Source organism: Amblyomma mixtum, chromosome 3, assembly GCF_055824585.1.
Source record: "Amblyomma mixtum isolate Tamu chromosome 3, ASM5582458v1, whole genome shotgun sequence".
NCBI lineage: Eukaryota > Metazoa > Arthropoda > Arachnida > Ixodida > Ixodidae > Amblyomma > Amblyomma mixtum.
The window spans coordinates 376,422,170-376,437,037 of NC_143014.1; the positions used below are offsets into that span (position 1 = coordinate 376,422,170).

General features: G+C 45.0%; 1 protein-coding gene across 1 annotated transcript; it reads right to left on the reverse strand.

Annotated features, from left to right (window-relative positions):
* Positions 1-760: 760 nt before the first annotated feature.
* LOC149356846 (uncharacterized) lies at positions 761-8,889 on the reverse strand. The gene is made up of 6 exons (XM_089576443.1): positions 8,854-8,889; positions 4,398-4,632; positions 4,053-4,295; positions 2,790-2,961; positions 1,018-1,166; positions 761-938 (listed from the first exon to the last, which is right to left on the reverse strand). Exons 1-6 carry the CDS (start codon positions 8,887-8,889, stop codon positions 772-774), a joined length of 1,002 nt encoding a protein of 333 aa, XP_089432569.1. The 3' UTR covers positions 761-771.
* Positions 8,890-14,868: the final 5,979 nt, after the last annotated feature.

Genomic DNA, 14,868 nt, shown 5'->3' on the forward strand with positions numbered 1-14,868 from the left:
GGCAGATAAGAAGTACGGCAGACGGAAATCTTGAAAAATTAAAATGAAGGAAGAGCCTCAGTCCAGCGACGGACGTTCCAACAAGAGGACTTGTCTTTGTCGGGTCAAGTGCGGTCATCATTGGCAGGGGTTGTATAGGCCCTTCACTCTAAAGAGGGGGGATTATGATGGGGTGTGGAGTGAGGAGGGTGGGAAGGTGGGGCTCTTGGGCTTCAAAGGCCTCTTGCCTGGCCATGGGGCCTGTGACCTACAGGTAGGAGAGAAGCAGGTTAATGGCTATACTAACATGAAAAGATTGCAAAAACTGACCCCTCCCCCCCCTTTCCAAACAAAGTGCAACAGAATCAGATATGAACAGTGGCAATAAAACAGTAAAATGAAAAAAAAGCTAAAGAAATAACAAATGCCGTTGAGAAAATAGAGGCACTAAAGCGGTTATCACGGTTGCATTCTTTTCCTGTATAATCTACGCAATCCCCAGCATATTGTGCACAGTGGTCTGCATCCTTTCTAGTGGCTGCATGATTCTACTCTGCCTTCTTGTGTTTAGTGATATCTGCTTTTCATTTTGTTTTTGATGAACCAAACATTTTAGTAACTGGTTCCCCTTATGAAAGTATACAGTGCATGTCATCATATCCTTTGCTATATATTTTTACCTGTCACAGTGTCTCAAGGGCTTTGGCTGCTCAACTCACATTCAGATTTTGGACATCAGGTAAACCCCCATACTACTTACCAGTACCTTCTCTGCATGTCATGTGAAACTGCTCATTGTCTGTTGAACCTTGACTTTCTTTCCTCAACCAGCTTCTCCTTTGGGACCTTTGGAAAGCTGCTGCTGAGTGGCGGTCGAGATTCTGGAGCAGTTTTCCTCTCCTGAGGCTCCATGCTCTCAGCCATAGCCACAATCATGTCGAGGAGGCGTGTGACGTAGCCTGTGTGAGCATTTTATCTCATAGGTTGTGCAATATTCACTTTCTTCGTGATCAAATAAACTAGGTGGTGCAAGCTTACCATGAGTGGGTGGCTCCCTTATTGGACAAGCTATTGGGTCACCACCTGCTGCCTTTGGGTAACGCACACACCATCGAAATGTGCCATCCTTTGTGCGTGCCTGACCACGTCCACTGTTTTCATTGTAGTGAAGTGCAGCGAGTTGGGTCCTGAAAAAGTTAAACAAACAGGACCATGTGAAAAGGGTATCCGCAAACGTTCACCCTCAGGACTTGTAACCTATGTAAACAGTCTAACTATAAAGATTATGCGACAATAGGAGGTCACTCATGGATGTTAAGCATAACGCCATGCCAGCAATTAGTGCTTGAAAGTACTATGAGCACGCATGATGAAAACACTGTGACAAAGCATAGTGCTACTTGTGAAGATCTGTGCAAACAAAGTGTCACCTCAGTTGCCAGGCGGATTGAAAATGAAAATGCAGTGCTTGCATGGTGAACACAGCAGGCACTCTGCATGGTCACAAAGTGTCGGCATGTAGAATCCCTTCTGATTCGGTCAAATGTGTTTTTAAATCTGTTGAGAAGATGTGCGAAAAGATGCAGCTATTGAAAATTTCAGTAAATCTAATTTAAAGTGGGCACCTTTTCACATAGTTGTGGCACACACCTACATGCCTTTCACTTTTTCTACAGATGCATGTTTAACATTTGCGCCAACGTTCATAATTATTTTGTGATATTGGTGTCTTCTCAATGTGAAAGCAGACAGAAGACAGCTTACCTAGTGTCACAAAATTCGGCGCATTTTAGAAACAAAGAAAAACCGCCGCGCGCACGGCGTCTCGCCGGCGCGAGCCCAACGGGAGAGAGGGAAAGCCCCGCCGAGCGCGTGCCTCTCTCTCCACCGCCACGGCGTGTGCCGAGGGGATGAGTCATCCACGCCGATCTCTCTAGAACATCCGAGTCGCTTCTCCGGCTGACCGGGGGAAGAGGGGGAAGCCTTGCGTGCGCTAAGACATGTCCCCCTCCTCTGCACTCCGACGTCGGCGACGCCGCCACGACGGCGCCACGCTAGAACACGCTGGAACCTTCGCGAAAGGACTCCTGACTCTGACCAATGGGGACGCGCGGCCGGTGAGAGAAAGAAAGGGAAACTGCACTGGAGATGCTGCGTGTATGTGCGCGCCTACTTTCGCGCGTAGAACAAACAGACGTGAGAGCGAGCCTATAAAAGAAGGACGCTGACAGCTATCAGTCAGTCCGGACCGCCGTTTAAGCTTCGGAGAAGCGCACCCGTTCGACTCCCGGGGAAAACACCACTCGGCCAGCCACGGACCAACGAGGCAACGTTCGCCAGTCTGCGGGACGGCATCGTCGTGGAACTCTGGTCGTCGGACTGCCGCAGTGCCCGGTGAACAAATTGTGTTTTGTTTGTTTACCTCTCTCTCTTGTGTTAGTGCACTTTAGGCGCAATATTGCCTCTGTATTGTATTCTCTCTCTAATTTAACTTTGCACGAGTTGCATCGTTTGTTAATCACTTTGTATGTGCTTGTACTAGTGATTGTGTAATCCTCTGTATCGCCTCTTTGCTATATAAACCTTGTTTTGTTTTGTGAACCTTTGGCTCCAACCCATTCTCTGGCTTGCGACCGGCGAAAGCTGGGCACCAAACGCCCAAAAACCTCTTGTCACTTGGTGGCTGGTCTCCGCTGAGTTTGCCACGCTGAGCCGAGGGCATCTCCTTCGAGTCCGAGACCGCTACCCCCACACGCTCTAAGGGTGTCTGGGAGCTTCCCACGTAAAAGTGCGCGAAGTCTGGGTGACACCTAGCCCTCATTCCAGAATATGAATAGTGGTAGGTCTTCGGTGCAAAATGCACTAGAAGGCTATGAAAAGCCTCTAATCCATAAGTTTGGTATCCTGTTGACAGCCGTGGCATGTCTTGCAGAAGGGCTTTAGACATTGCAACGTCTCGAAGCTTCTGGAAAGCCTTTGATTCTAGAAAAAAACAGTCATTGTCATCTTTTTGTAAAGCTCTAAACGTGTGGCTTGCTGTATGCTTGTGAATCAACCAGTTAAACTGCATTTCAGCGCACCTGTAAATAAACTCGTATTCAGTAATGAGCATCTTATAAGTTTTTATACTTATAATAAACACACTGGAATTTGAGGTGCACTGTAATAAGTTGTATGTAAGAAATTTAAACAAATGTTATTTATTTAGTTCATGAAGCTTATCATTAAATCCTGAAATCCTGCTGCACTGCGCGGGTTGCTAAAATCTTGGAATCCAGTCTATTACCCTGAACGACTATTAGTTGTGCAGCCTCTCCACTGCATGCCCTGCCATTTGCTCTTGGTTTCTACTAGGATGTCGCTAACTCGAATTTGTTTACCGACCCACTCTGCTCTCTTCATATCATAATGTTACTCTTCTCGCTTTCTGCTGCTTGCAGCATTGTACTCAGTTTAAGTTCAACCCTTTTCGTTAATTTTTTTTCTCCGCCATGAGTACTGGTAAGACACGGCTGTTGTACAATTTCCTCTTGAGGGATACCGGTAAATTACCATTCATGGTATAAGCATACCTGCCAAATGCACTGTGCCCTATTCTTATTATCCAATATCTTTCACTCTCATGGTATGGATCTGCAGTAATTACCTACACTAATTAGATCTCTTCCCTTCCCACTTTTAAGGCTTCGGTGCCTATCATATAGCCACTGTTCCCTTCAGAGGCTGTTGAATCTTGCTTAAGTTCTGTGCATAAAGCTTTCAGACCCACTGTTCTTGTTTGCCTGTCAAGGTCATCGATCATGCTTTGCAGTTTGTTGAGAGTTCTTTAGCAAGGCAGTGTCGTCAGCAAATTGCAAAGGTGTTCTCCATTAACTCTTATCGTCCGTTAGATCTCATTCGAGGTTTGTAAATACCTTCCGTAAACACGCATTGAATAGTACTCTAGAGATTGTGCCTTCCTTCCTGACACCCTCTCTTACTGGAATTTTGAAATTTTATATATCGTAGTTAGATGTTACTAATTATGCTTCAGTGGGGCCTTTGCCGTATTTTCAATGCAAAATGCAATATACCTTCTCTGAGCCACTGCTTGGGTGCTAAGTCACCGTGCAAACACGTGGGGAATGATGCCTGGTCGTGTGTGTGGATGTCCCTTATGTGATTCAGAAGGGACAGCCATTTGGGCACAATGAGTTGTGCTTGGCCTTTGCTGGATGCTGCCGCCCAATACATATGGTTGCACACAGACTTAATCCAAGGTGCAAGTTCGTTGCAGCTCTTTTGTTTCGCAGCGGTATGCAGCTTCTTGGTGACACCTAAAAGGCATATTAGATATAAATTGAACATGATATATTCCATAAATGCGCTGAAAATAACATTTTATCAGCAGCCACCGTAAAACTGCAGCTGCTGGATACCTTTTGCCATGTGCCACACGTCGAACTCGTGGGTGATTGAAGATTTGTTGTTGCGAAGAAAGCACTTGATTTGTGTGTGACGGTCGGTCACCAGCACTGTAACGTTGATGTTCTCACTCTCCAGAAAAGCAAGGCCTTGTTTCAGGCCCTCTAACTCCATGCGACAGCTGCCGCCAGCATCATTAGACTGTGGAATGATAACGGCAAAGGATATTGAGTTTGATGCGCTGCATGTCTACCAATTCAAAAAAAAAAAACTGCATGTATTGAGGCCTCTGCTTCCCAGCTGTTACTAATTTTTACGAAAATGACTGTTTGTATTGTTAACAATGGCAGTCCTGTGCTTATGCTTCAGGCGTATGTACTGTGCAATGTCAATGCACAACCCCGAGTGGTCAAAATTTCTGGAGCCCTTCACTACGGCATCCCTCATAGCCTGAGTTGCTTTGGGACATTAAACCCCCATAAACCGTTCATCTACCAGCATGGGGATTCAAAGCTAAACCCACAATAATGCGTGTGCTGTGACTCCACATCGGTCTCTGAATACTGTGTTAGGCGTCATCACTGAAATAGATTTTGTCCACCTTTCCGAAAAAGAAATGCTGGAAGGACTTACTGACCAAGAAGTGATGAATATGCTCCGGTCCGGATGAATATCCGGAAAGATAACAAAGAAATAGACACCAAATGCCTGATCTTGACATTCAACACAACCACATTACCCGAAACCACTGAAGTGGGCTACCTGAAAATAAATGTAAGACCATATATACCCAACCCACGCAGATGTTTCAATTGCCAAAAGTTCGGCCACGGCTCACACAGTTGTCGCGGCTGCAAAACTTGCACGAAATGCTCTTCGAAGGAGCACCAATGTGATGAATGCGGTGCTGCCCCACATTGCGCAAACTGTAAAGGAGAGCATGCTGCATACTCCATTGCTTGCCCATCCTGGAAGAAAGAAAAATAAATAATTACTTTGAAAACTACTCAAAACATTTCTTTCAAGGAAGCAAGAAGGCGATACACTCAGACAAAGCAATTCTCCTTCAGTGCAAAAACAAACTTCGCCGATGTGGTGCGTGGGCGCGGCGCACCACACCAGGCTACGGCACCTGTCCAGGCCACACGCAGTGAACCTGTGGCGGGTTCCATCCGTGCCATCTGGTGGAGTAGCTCACGCTACTCCGCCAACCCCGAAGGAGGGGACTCAGGCCCCCGGGTTGGCGGGCCCAAACACCTCTTCCCACGGGTCGAGTTCAAACTCAAAAATCAATGTGCCTCCTGCACGGTCGTCCAGCGCCTCCGCAGAGGCGATGGCAATGACCCAAGGTAGCCCCATGCCATCCACGTCGGACGGACGTCTAGCCTGCTTGGATCGAGGGGCCAAATCTAACTTGATCTAGTTTTTTCTTAACAGACACACAACATTAAGATGGCTTTCATAATGCAGTGGAACTGCAGAGGACTCATAAATAACTGTAATGACGTAAAAGACATTTTAAACACCACCACTCCTGTTGCTTTATGTCTGCAGGAGACCAGTTTAGGTCCTTGGCGCGCAAAGTTGCTAAAGAAATACACGGTCCTCTGCCGTGACCGAGAGGGGGGGCGAGCAGACTTTCAAGAGGTGTAGCCATCATTGTGCAACCTGGAGTTGCAGCTCGAGAGCTCAAACTGAAAACTAGATTCGTAGCTGCAGCAGCCACTGTGGTTGCTTACAAAACCGTTACTCTATGTTCCATATACCTTCAACCACAAATCGAAGTAACACACCATGAATTAGAGAACCTTTTAGAACAGTTACCGGAACCATACGTGGTAGTTGGAGATTTTAATGCACACTCTTGTTTTTGGGGCAGTGAGAAAACAGATAGCAGGGGTCATGTATTAACACTTCTTTTTGGGCGAGTTGGTGCATACTTGATTTGAAGAAAATAGCGCTAGAGCATGCAAACCACGAAAAGACAAGGACGAGACACAAAGCGCTAACTTGCAAATTCTTTTCACATGTCCCCACGAAGGTTTGTCAGGGCCGAAGAGAGCACTTACTTCTTGGGGCGCCCATATTGACATTAAGTGCTCTCTTCGGCCCTGACAAACCTTCGTGGGGACATGTGAAAAGAATTGGCAAGTTAGCGTTTTGAGTCTCGTCCTTGTCTTTTCGTGGTTTGCATGCCCTGGCGCTATTTTCTTCAAATCAAGGGGTCATGTCATTGAGGATTTTATACTATCCAATAATATTTATTTACTGAACATCGGTAAACCTACTTATTGCTCTTCTAGCTCTGTAAAAATGTGCATTTGAGATTTGTATTTTAGTTCTGCATCTATTTTTAGCAATTTTAAATGGGATGTTTTCAACAACCCCTGTGGAAGTGATTATCTGCCTGTTGAAATCAGTCTGTCATCCCCACCGCCAGTCAACCTGACAAAACCACAGCATTGGAAGCTTCATTTAGCAGACTGGCAACTTTTTAGAACAGAAGCCACTTCAGAATAAATTGTTTTAGAAAATCTTAATGTCAATGAAATAAATGAACAGTTCACAACTTGTATCCTTGCTACCGCACTCTTGGCTATCCCTCAATCTTACGGAACCATAAAGTGTGGTGGATGTGAGATTGCAAACAAGCAAAAAAACAAAATAAAGCTTGGGGTAAATTTCACAGATACACGATGCAGGAGAACCTTATAAAATTAAAAAAGCAAGAGCTAAAGCTCGGTTCATACATCGCAATGCCGAAAAAGCGTCCTGGCAATGTTTCAGTTCATCCATGAACAGCAAAATGACAGAAAAAAATGTGGGAGGAAGTACACAAACTAGATGGTCGCCACTCCCCATTCACAGTTCCTCTTCTGACAGCCCCTGGTGTACAGAAAAATATAAAACAACAAGCAGATATATTAGCTGAACATTTTTTCTATGTATCTAGTTCTTCTCAATATACAGATACATTTTTGCAGTATAAAAACACGGCTCAAAGACAAAGACTGCCGACAATGGGCAATGCTCACGAAGCATATAAAAGCCCAGTTACACTCCAAGAAATTAAGAGCGTACTTTTTTCTAGCAAAAAGACAGCACCAGGACCAGATTATATCCATTAAGAAATGCTCGCCCATCTGTTCGAACCTGCTGTAGACCCACTTCTGAAATTTTTAACAAAATATGGGTATCGGGTGAGATACCGGAGGATTGGAAAAGAGTGAAGCCGGCAAAAGGGCCTACCTCACCTAGCAATTACAGGCCCATAGCCCTGACAAGCGTACTTGCAAAACCATTTGAAAGCGTTCTGAACAGAAAGTTAATGTTTGTTTTAGAATCCCGTGAGCATCTTGACATTCATCAGTGTGGGTTTAAAAAAGCATGCTCTACAAACGACCATCTAGTCCGCCTTGGGAACACAGTCCGAGAAGCATTATACACAGACAACACTGCGTTGCGGTCTTTTTTGATTTAGAGAAAGCCTATGACACCACATGGAGGTTTGGCATTCTGAGGGACCTCGGAGGCCTCGGCATCCACTGTAGGATGCTGAAATGCTTGAGTGACTTTTTCTCCAACCGCTCATTTCAAGTGCATCTTGGGGCCACCCTTTCTAAAAACTTCACTCAAGGAGTGTACCTCAGGGATGCATTTTAAGCACTACGCTCTTCATAGTAAAAATGAATTCCCTAGCAAAAATAATTCCCAAGTCCATCATGTATTCAGTCTATGTTGACGATCTCCAGATTGCTTGCATATCCTCTAGCGTTACATCGTGTGAGAGGAAAATACAGCTGACAGTAAATAGACTAGCAACATGGGTAGACAAAAATGGTTTCCAGTTTTCCTCGCTAAAGTCAGTAGCTGTACTCTTCTCGCTTAGAAGAGGACTGCACACTGATCCCACCCTTTTAATGAATGAGGTCACATTACCAGTAAAAGTTGAGCACAAATTTTTAGGAATAACTTTTGACAAAAAACTCACATTCCTGCCACACATAAACACCCTCAAAAAGAAAGCTTCTCGCTCCCTGAGTATACTAAAAGTACTGTCACGAAAACACTGGGGTTCCGATAGAACATGTCTTTTACAAATTTACTGCTCTGTAGTACGCTCTACCTTGGACTATGGATGTATAATTTATGGGCCAACGAGACCGTCATACCTTAAATGGCTGGATCCAGTGCATAATTTAAGTTTGCATCTTTCCACTGGTGCATACAGAACGTCACCCATAACCAGTCTGTATGCAGAAACCAACGAACCATCACTTACAGACCGAAGAACCATGCTCACATGCTCGTACATTTTAAGAATCCGTTCGCTGGTCAAACGCCTATGTTACCCCACAGTCACAAAGTGCCCATCAAGAACACTGTTTAACCACAAACCACTAGCTATAAGGCCACTCCTCCTGCGTTTTGAAGAGATGTGCCAAAACCTTAGTGTACTGGACACACTACCTGCCACTGCTCGAAGACGAGATCCACTGCCTCCATGGTACAGTTTTCCTGCAATCCATGATCTCACCCTTACGCAGTTTCGTAAAAAACAAACTCCCCAACCACATATAATACACAAATTCCTTGCACTCGAAGAAAAATACAGTAGTTTTACGGATTTTTACTCAGATGGCTCAGAGACAGATATTTACGCTGGAAGCGCGGTGGTACAAGTACATTGAAATGAAATAGTAAGGCTTCCACACTGTGCATCCATTTCCACTGCCGAATGTTACGCCATCAGTGTAGCCATAGAAAAAATAGTAAACGAGAATCTCGCAAACAGCATTATTTACACATACTAAGTGTACTTAAAGCCCTTCATTCTGAAAGTGCAATCACTCCGCTGCTCGGTGACGTCATACACAACGTAAAAACCACCATAGCTCTAGGACAAAACATAAAACTCTGCTGGGTACCAAGTCATGTTGGCATAAACGGCAATGAAAGAGCAGATTTGTGTGCTGCCCAAGCTCGTGGCAAGGAAATTAAAAATGTAAATGTGCCGTATCGAGGCTGCATTAACTTAGTAAATTTAAAGCAAGGCAGGAATGGCAGTCCGCTTGGAACAGTGAAATAAATAGTAAACTACACTTGGTAAAGCCAGCTTTAGGACAATGGAAGTCATGTGTGCACCAGGAACGTTTCAAGGAAGTCATTATCTGCTGTCTCCGTATAGGTCACACACACCTCACACACAACTTTCTACTGACTATACAAAACAATCCAGTTGGTACATGTCGAGATGAACTTACGGTAAATCATATATTATTTCAATGCTCTAGACTCGAAAAACTAAGGAACGACTGCTTTTATCTGTTTTATAAGCAAAGCATTCCTTTTCACCCAGCGCTGCTCATAGGTGACAATGCAATTCTGGACATGTCTTGTGTTTTTAAGTTTCTAAAAGAAGCAGGTTTTCTCAACAAGATATAAATCATGACCCAGGGCTTCGCATGATGTCCCTCAGCCACTTTCTCATTCGTGAGAAAGAGGGCTGAGGTTTTTATTTGATTGGTTGGGATCCTCGACATCCTTGCCCAGCCAAGGATGGCCACTGAGGCTACCTGACCCTTTTTAAAGCTTTTACCATTAGCCATTCCTAAATCTCATTTTCTCCATTATTGCTAGGTAGTTAAACTTTTTAGTTTAACTACCTACTAACTATCACTTTCCACCTTTTTATTAAATTCCACAGAAAACATTTCCTATACCTTGTGCTTGGTGCATGATGGCCTTAGCTGCCTATGTGCCAGTAAACACAACACAGCATAAAAGTACGCACTCAAATTCTCGGAGAAAAGATCTGTTAATAAACGCAAGTAAAGGGCACCTTAAGATGCAAAGCACAGGGTTGAAAAAAATTCACTGTTTTTTAATTTAACGCGTGGTATAAGCATGTGAAACCTCACCTTGCATTTCGTACTGGAAACCAAAAGTGAACTCACAAATCGGGATGCTGGCCAGGTGTAAAAACTGATTGATTTAAAAAACCAATGTAATGTTTGTTTCGCGGCACTTTGCACTATTTTACATGCTAAATTTCTTGACGAAATCAACACAGAGCAGCGCTTTCTCAATGTCAGCTGATTTGGCCACAGGCAGGTTCTCGAGGTACCCCCTCAATTTCCTGGCCATGTCAGCAGCCTCCAGCGGCCTCGGCACTGCTGAGAGCTTGCTATTTGCCTTCTTCACATTCATCGCTGTTTGTAGCATCATCTGTATAAAGCACCTGACCGACAATTACTTGGTCGGTCAGTTCGGGCGCCACAGCCAAGTTGTCATCTGCACAGATGAATTCCTTGAACGTAATGTTCGGAACCGCCAGTTGACGTTATGTCGTCTAGCCGAAAGTGTCCGCTTGCCTTCCAGCTGCACGCAGAAGCTTTCTGCCCACTTCTCGCTGTTCTTGGCACCAACGGCTGCTTCTTCGCCAGACAAGACGGGGCAAACAATCTGATGGCGGTTATTAAATCGCTGCAGCCAGCCACTGCTTGCATGAAAGTTACTGTGGCCTAAGACGCAAGCCAGACTGCTCGCCTTCATTTGAAGGACGGCACCAGACACAGGCAGGTTACACGCTATGACGTCCTTGAACCATGCAAACAAGGCATCTTCAACATCCTGGTGGTGGTGACAAAGCCTTACATTCTTCCTGTCATTCTTCATGGCACCTGCAGAGTGGACGTTTGCAATATTCTGCCTTTGCGCTCTAGATGTTTGATAGAGTGCTAGGCGCACCGAAGTCCACGGCAATGTCTTTTCCTCACACCCACTGTCAACCGCCCTGAATATCTTTATCTTTGTTTCAAGCAAAACTGCTTTACGTTTCGACGCATTCCACGATGGCGTCAACAGAATGGACTGCAGAGATAGCGCACGCAGGTGGTGGTTCTATCACGTGCTGGTCATATGCTAGGCAGCCGTTGACACTAGATTCATTCGCTGTCCCTAGATGGCGTGGCGTGCGGAAGCGCAGATGATTGAAACGCATTTTAGGTGTGGGCGATTCAAAACATCAAAATTTAGCTTTTGTTAAATTTTTTTCTATTTGTTTGCACATTTTGAGACATGTGAATTCAAAAACTGCTTTGTTATTAATGACACAGTGTAACATTTTGAATTTTTCGTTTCATTATAAAGATAGAACTCCCACAGAACTAAAGCATGGCCAACCAAACTTTTCTTTTACTTTGTTATATCCAATAATTCACTGTATCTGTGTTCGTTATAATGAGGTTTGACTGCAATATGGTTACAGGCTTAACAAGGGTAAGGCTGAACTTTAACGAGTCGGTATTATTATTATTGTTATTTATTGTCATAACAGGTGCATCTTCAATACACAAAGCTGAGCGGATCCATAGCCAAAGGCTAGTGCTGGATCCATACACAAGAATATGAAAAAGTGAGGCGGAAGATCACATGTCTCATCCAACTATTTCGTAAAAGTAAACCAAAGCAACATTGCACAACTACCACTGCCATGCAGGCAGATACATGATCATAAGGTAAATAATAAGCACTTCATACACCACCAACAAAATACACTGCATAACCCACATTGCACAATGCTATCCATTACGGCTAAAGCACGCAACCCATGAACAAATTTCCTTTACTTATAGTTTGCAAATTACAGCATGTTTAAAATGCTAACGGTGCAGTGAAGAGGAATCTGAACTCGTCTTTTTGCTGCGGGAACTCGATCTACACGTTCCGAGCATTCTTAGAAACTTCAACTTATTGCCCTGTGTGGCCGATTTCCCTAATTAAATTGAATTAACGTCTGGCTCCCGCCTTTATTTTTTTTAATTCTCCCCGTATGGTGGGTGGAGTCGACCAACACGTGGAGTGCGTTTCAGCTAGCTCCGTGGAGGCTTTGCTTGCGCTTGATTTTGTTTTTAGGTTTCCGTGAATAAATAGTTTCATTCGCAGATAATATAGCCGCAAAATAAGCCCACAGAAATAAAAATACGCCCAGACTGTTTGCTACTACGGATTATTACGTATTACTCTGCCGATGGCAGGGCGGCAAGCCGCCACGGGACTGGCTGAAAGGCACTCCACGCGTTGGTCGACTCCGCCCACCGTACGGGGAGAATTAAAAAAAAAAGGTGGCAGCCGGAGGTTCATTCGATTTAATTACGGAAATCGGCCACACAGGGCAATAAATCGAAGTTTCTAAGAATGCTCGGAACGCGTAGATTGAGTTCCTGCGGGAAAAAGACGAGTTCAGATTCCTCTTCACTGCACCTTTAAAAATCCAGTGCCAAACAGTGTTTCTGCAGGGTTACTGTGTTACAACTATGGAAAGCAGGAAGAATGCCTAGGGGAAGACCATTCCAAGCTTTCATACCTGTGTACCTCAGGCGTCGGTGGCCATAGATGTTATGAGAGGAAGGTATTAAAAATTTGCCTTCGGATGCAGCGCGTGAATTTCTATGAGGTGAAGAAAATACAGTTGACAGAAAGGGAGTCTGGTTGTGTATTATCTTGTATACCAGTAAAGTGGTGCGGTAATCACGCAGTTTAAGTAAGGGCATTATTTTGGAGTCCACAAAAAGCTGTCCCGACAGGGTGCCAGGTGCTGCCGAGTTAACAAACCGTAAAGCTCTCTTCTGTAATATTATGCAAGGCTCAAGATAAGTACGATATGTAAATTGCCAAGCCTCAATGCAGTATGACTGAAGGATACAAAAAAAAACTGTCCTTAAAGTTGCCATATCAAAATACTTACATGCTTTTGAAAGAACGAAGCATGAATGTGACAGAGCTTTTTACAGGAGGGTGTCTAAATTCAGTTTCCAGTTTAATTCATAGTCCAGCGTAATGCCTGGGTAAGGAACTGTTAAGGCTTGCTGCAGTTCTTTGCTGCCTAGCTGTATATGGCAAGGCAGCATGTTCGTACGCCTATAAGCTGATTTAAAGATAATGTATTTAGTTTTGTCAGCATTCAAAGATCTCATTTAAATACTGAAGCTCTATGTTTATAATGAGTTCCGCTTGAGTTTCACTTTTCATCATCATCATCATCAGCCTGACTACACCCACTGCAGGGCAAAGGCCTCTCCCATGTCTCTCCAATTAACCCTGTCCTTTGTCAGTTGCCGCCACTGTATCCCCGCAAACTTCTTAATCTCATCCGCCCACCTGACTTTCTGCCGTCCCCTGCTACGTTTGCTTTCTCTTGGAATCCACTCCGTTACCAGCTTCACTTTCACTTTAGAGGTCACTTTTCAGTGAGAGAGAGTTTCACTTCTAGAGGTCACTAAAATAGCTGTATGATCGGCGTACATTACTATGAGAGCACTAGTTAAGCAATCCGGCAAGTCATTTATATAGAGAGCAAAAAGCAAATGTCCCAGAACTGATCCTTGTTTCACCCCCATACGAATCAGAAGAAGGCTGGAAGCTTCTCCGCCAACAATTATGGACTGTTTACAATCGCACAAATAGCTTTTAAAGAAATCAATAACTATACCCCTAAATCAATATGTTTCGAGTTTCTGACACAATAAATTATGACCTACTGTATCAAATGCTTTTTCAATATCTAAAAATACTCAAATTGCAGTGTTTTTATCAAGAGCTGCATTAATATTGTTACGTGGCAGGAGGCGTTCACAGCCCGCAGAACACTGGTGCACTCACACTGAACAGAACACAAGCACAGGGCGCACCGGACGTCAAGACACAGGCCACTGCACAGGATTCAGAGCCCGAGCACGCGCCAAGCGCCCTCTCACTTCGTTTGCCTCATCGTCTCTGAGTCGACCCGTATCATGACCCCCGGGCGTGAAAGCACCGTCGCGGTGCGGCTCAGCGAGTGTCAGAAGAGGGTAGGTGGTAGGGCTTAAGGCGCGACACGTGCACAATATCGGAGGGTGGAGTACGGGAATTGCACTCGGGGAAGGCAGGCTCAATCTCGTATGTGACGGCTGTGACTTGGCGCAGCACGCGATACGGGCCCACATATCGAGAAAGAAGCTTTTCCGAGAGCCCTACACGGCGAGAAGGCACCCAGAGCAATACAAGGGACCCAGGCAAGAAGGCACTGTCCAGGTGGCGGCGGTTATAGTGCTCTTGCTGAGAAGCTTGGCAGGCTTGCAAGCGGGAACGGGCGACTTGGCGAGCATGGTCGGCATGGGCAATGGCTTCACGGGCGTATTCAGAATGTGCGGGAGGAGACGTTCGATACAATGTATCAAGCGGCAGTTGAGGCTCACGGCCGTACAAGAGGTAAAACGGAGAGTATCCGGCAGTGTCGTGGCGGGAGGAGTTATATGCAAATGTAACGTATGGGAGTGCGACGTCCCAGTCTCGGTGATCAGAGGAGACGTACATGGCGAGCATGTCGGTGAGCGTCCGATTGAGTCGCTCAGTGAGGCCATTAGTTTGGGGGTGGTAAGCGGTCGTCAACTTGTGCTTAGTTGAGCACGCGCGAAGAATGTCGTTTACCACTGCGGAAAGGAA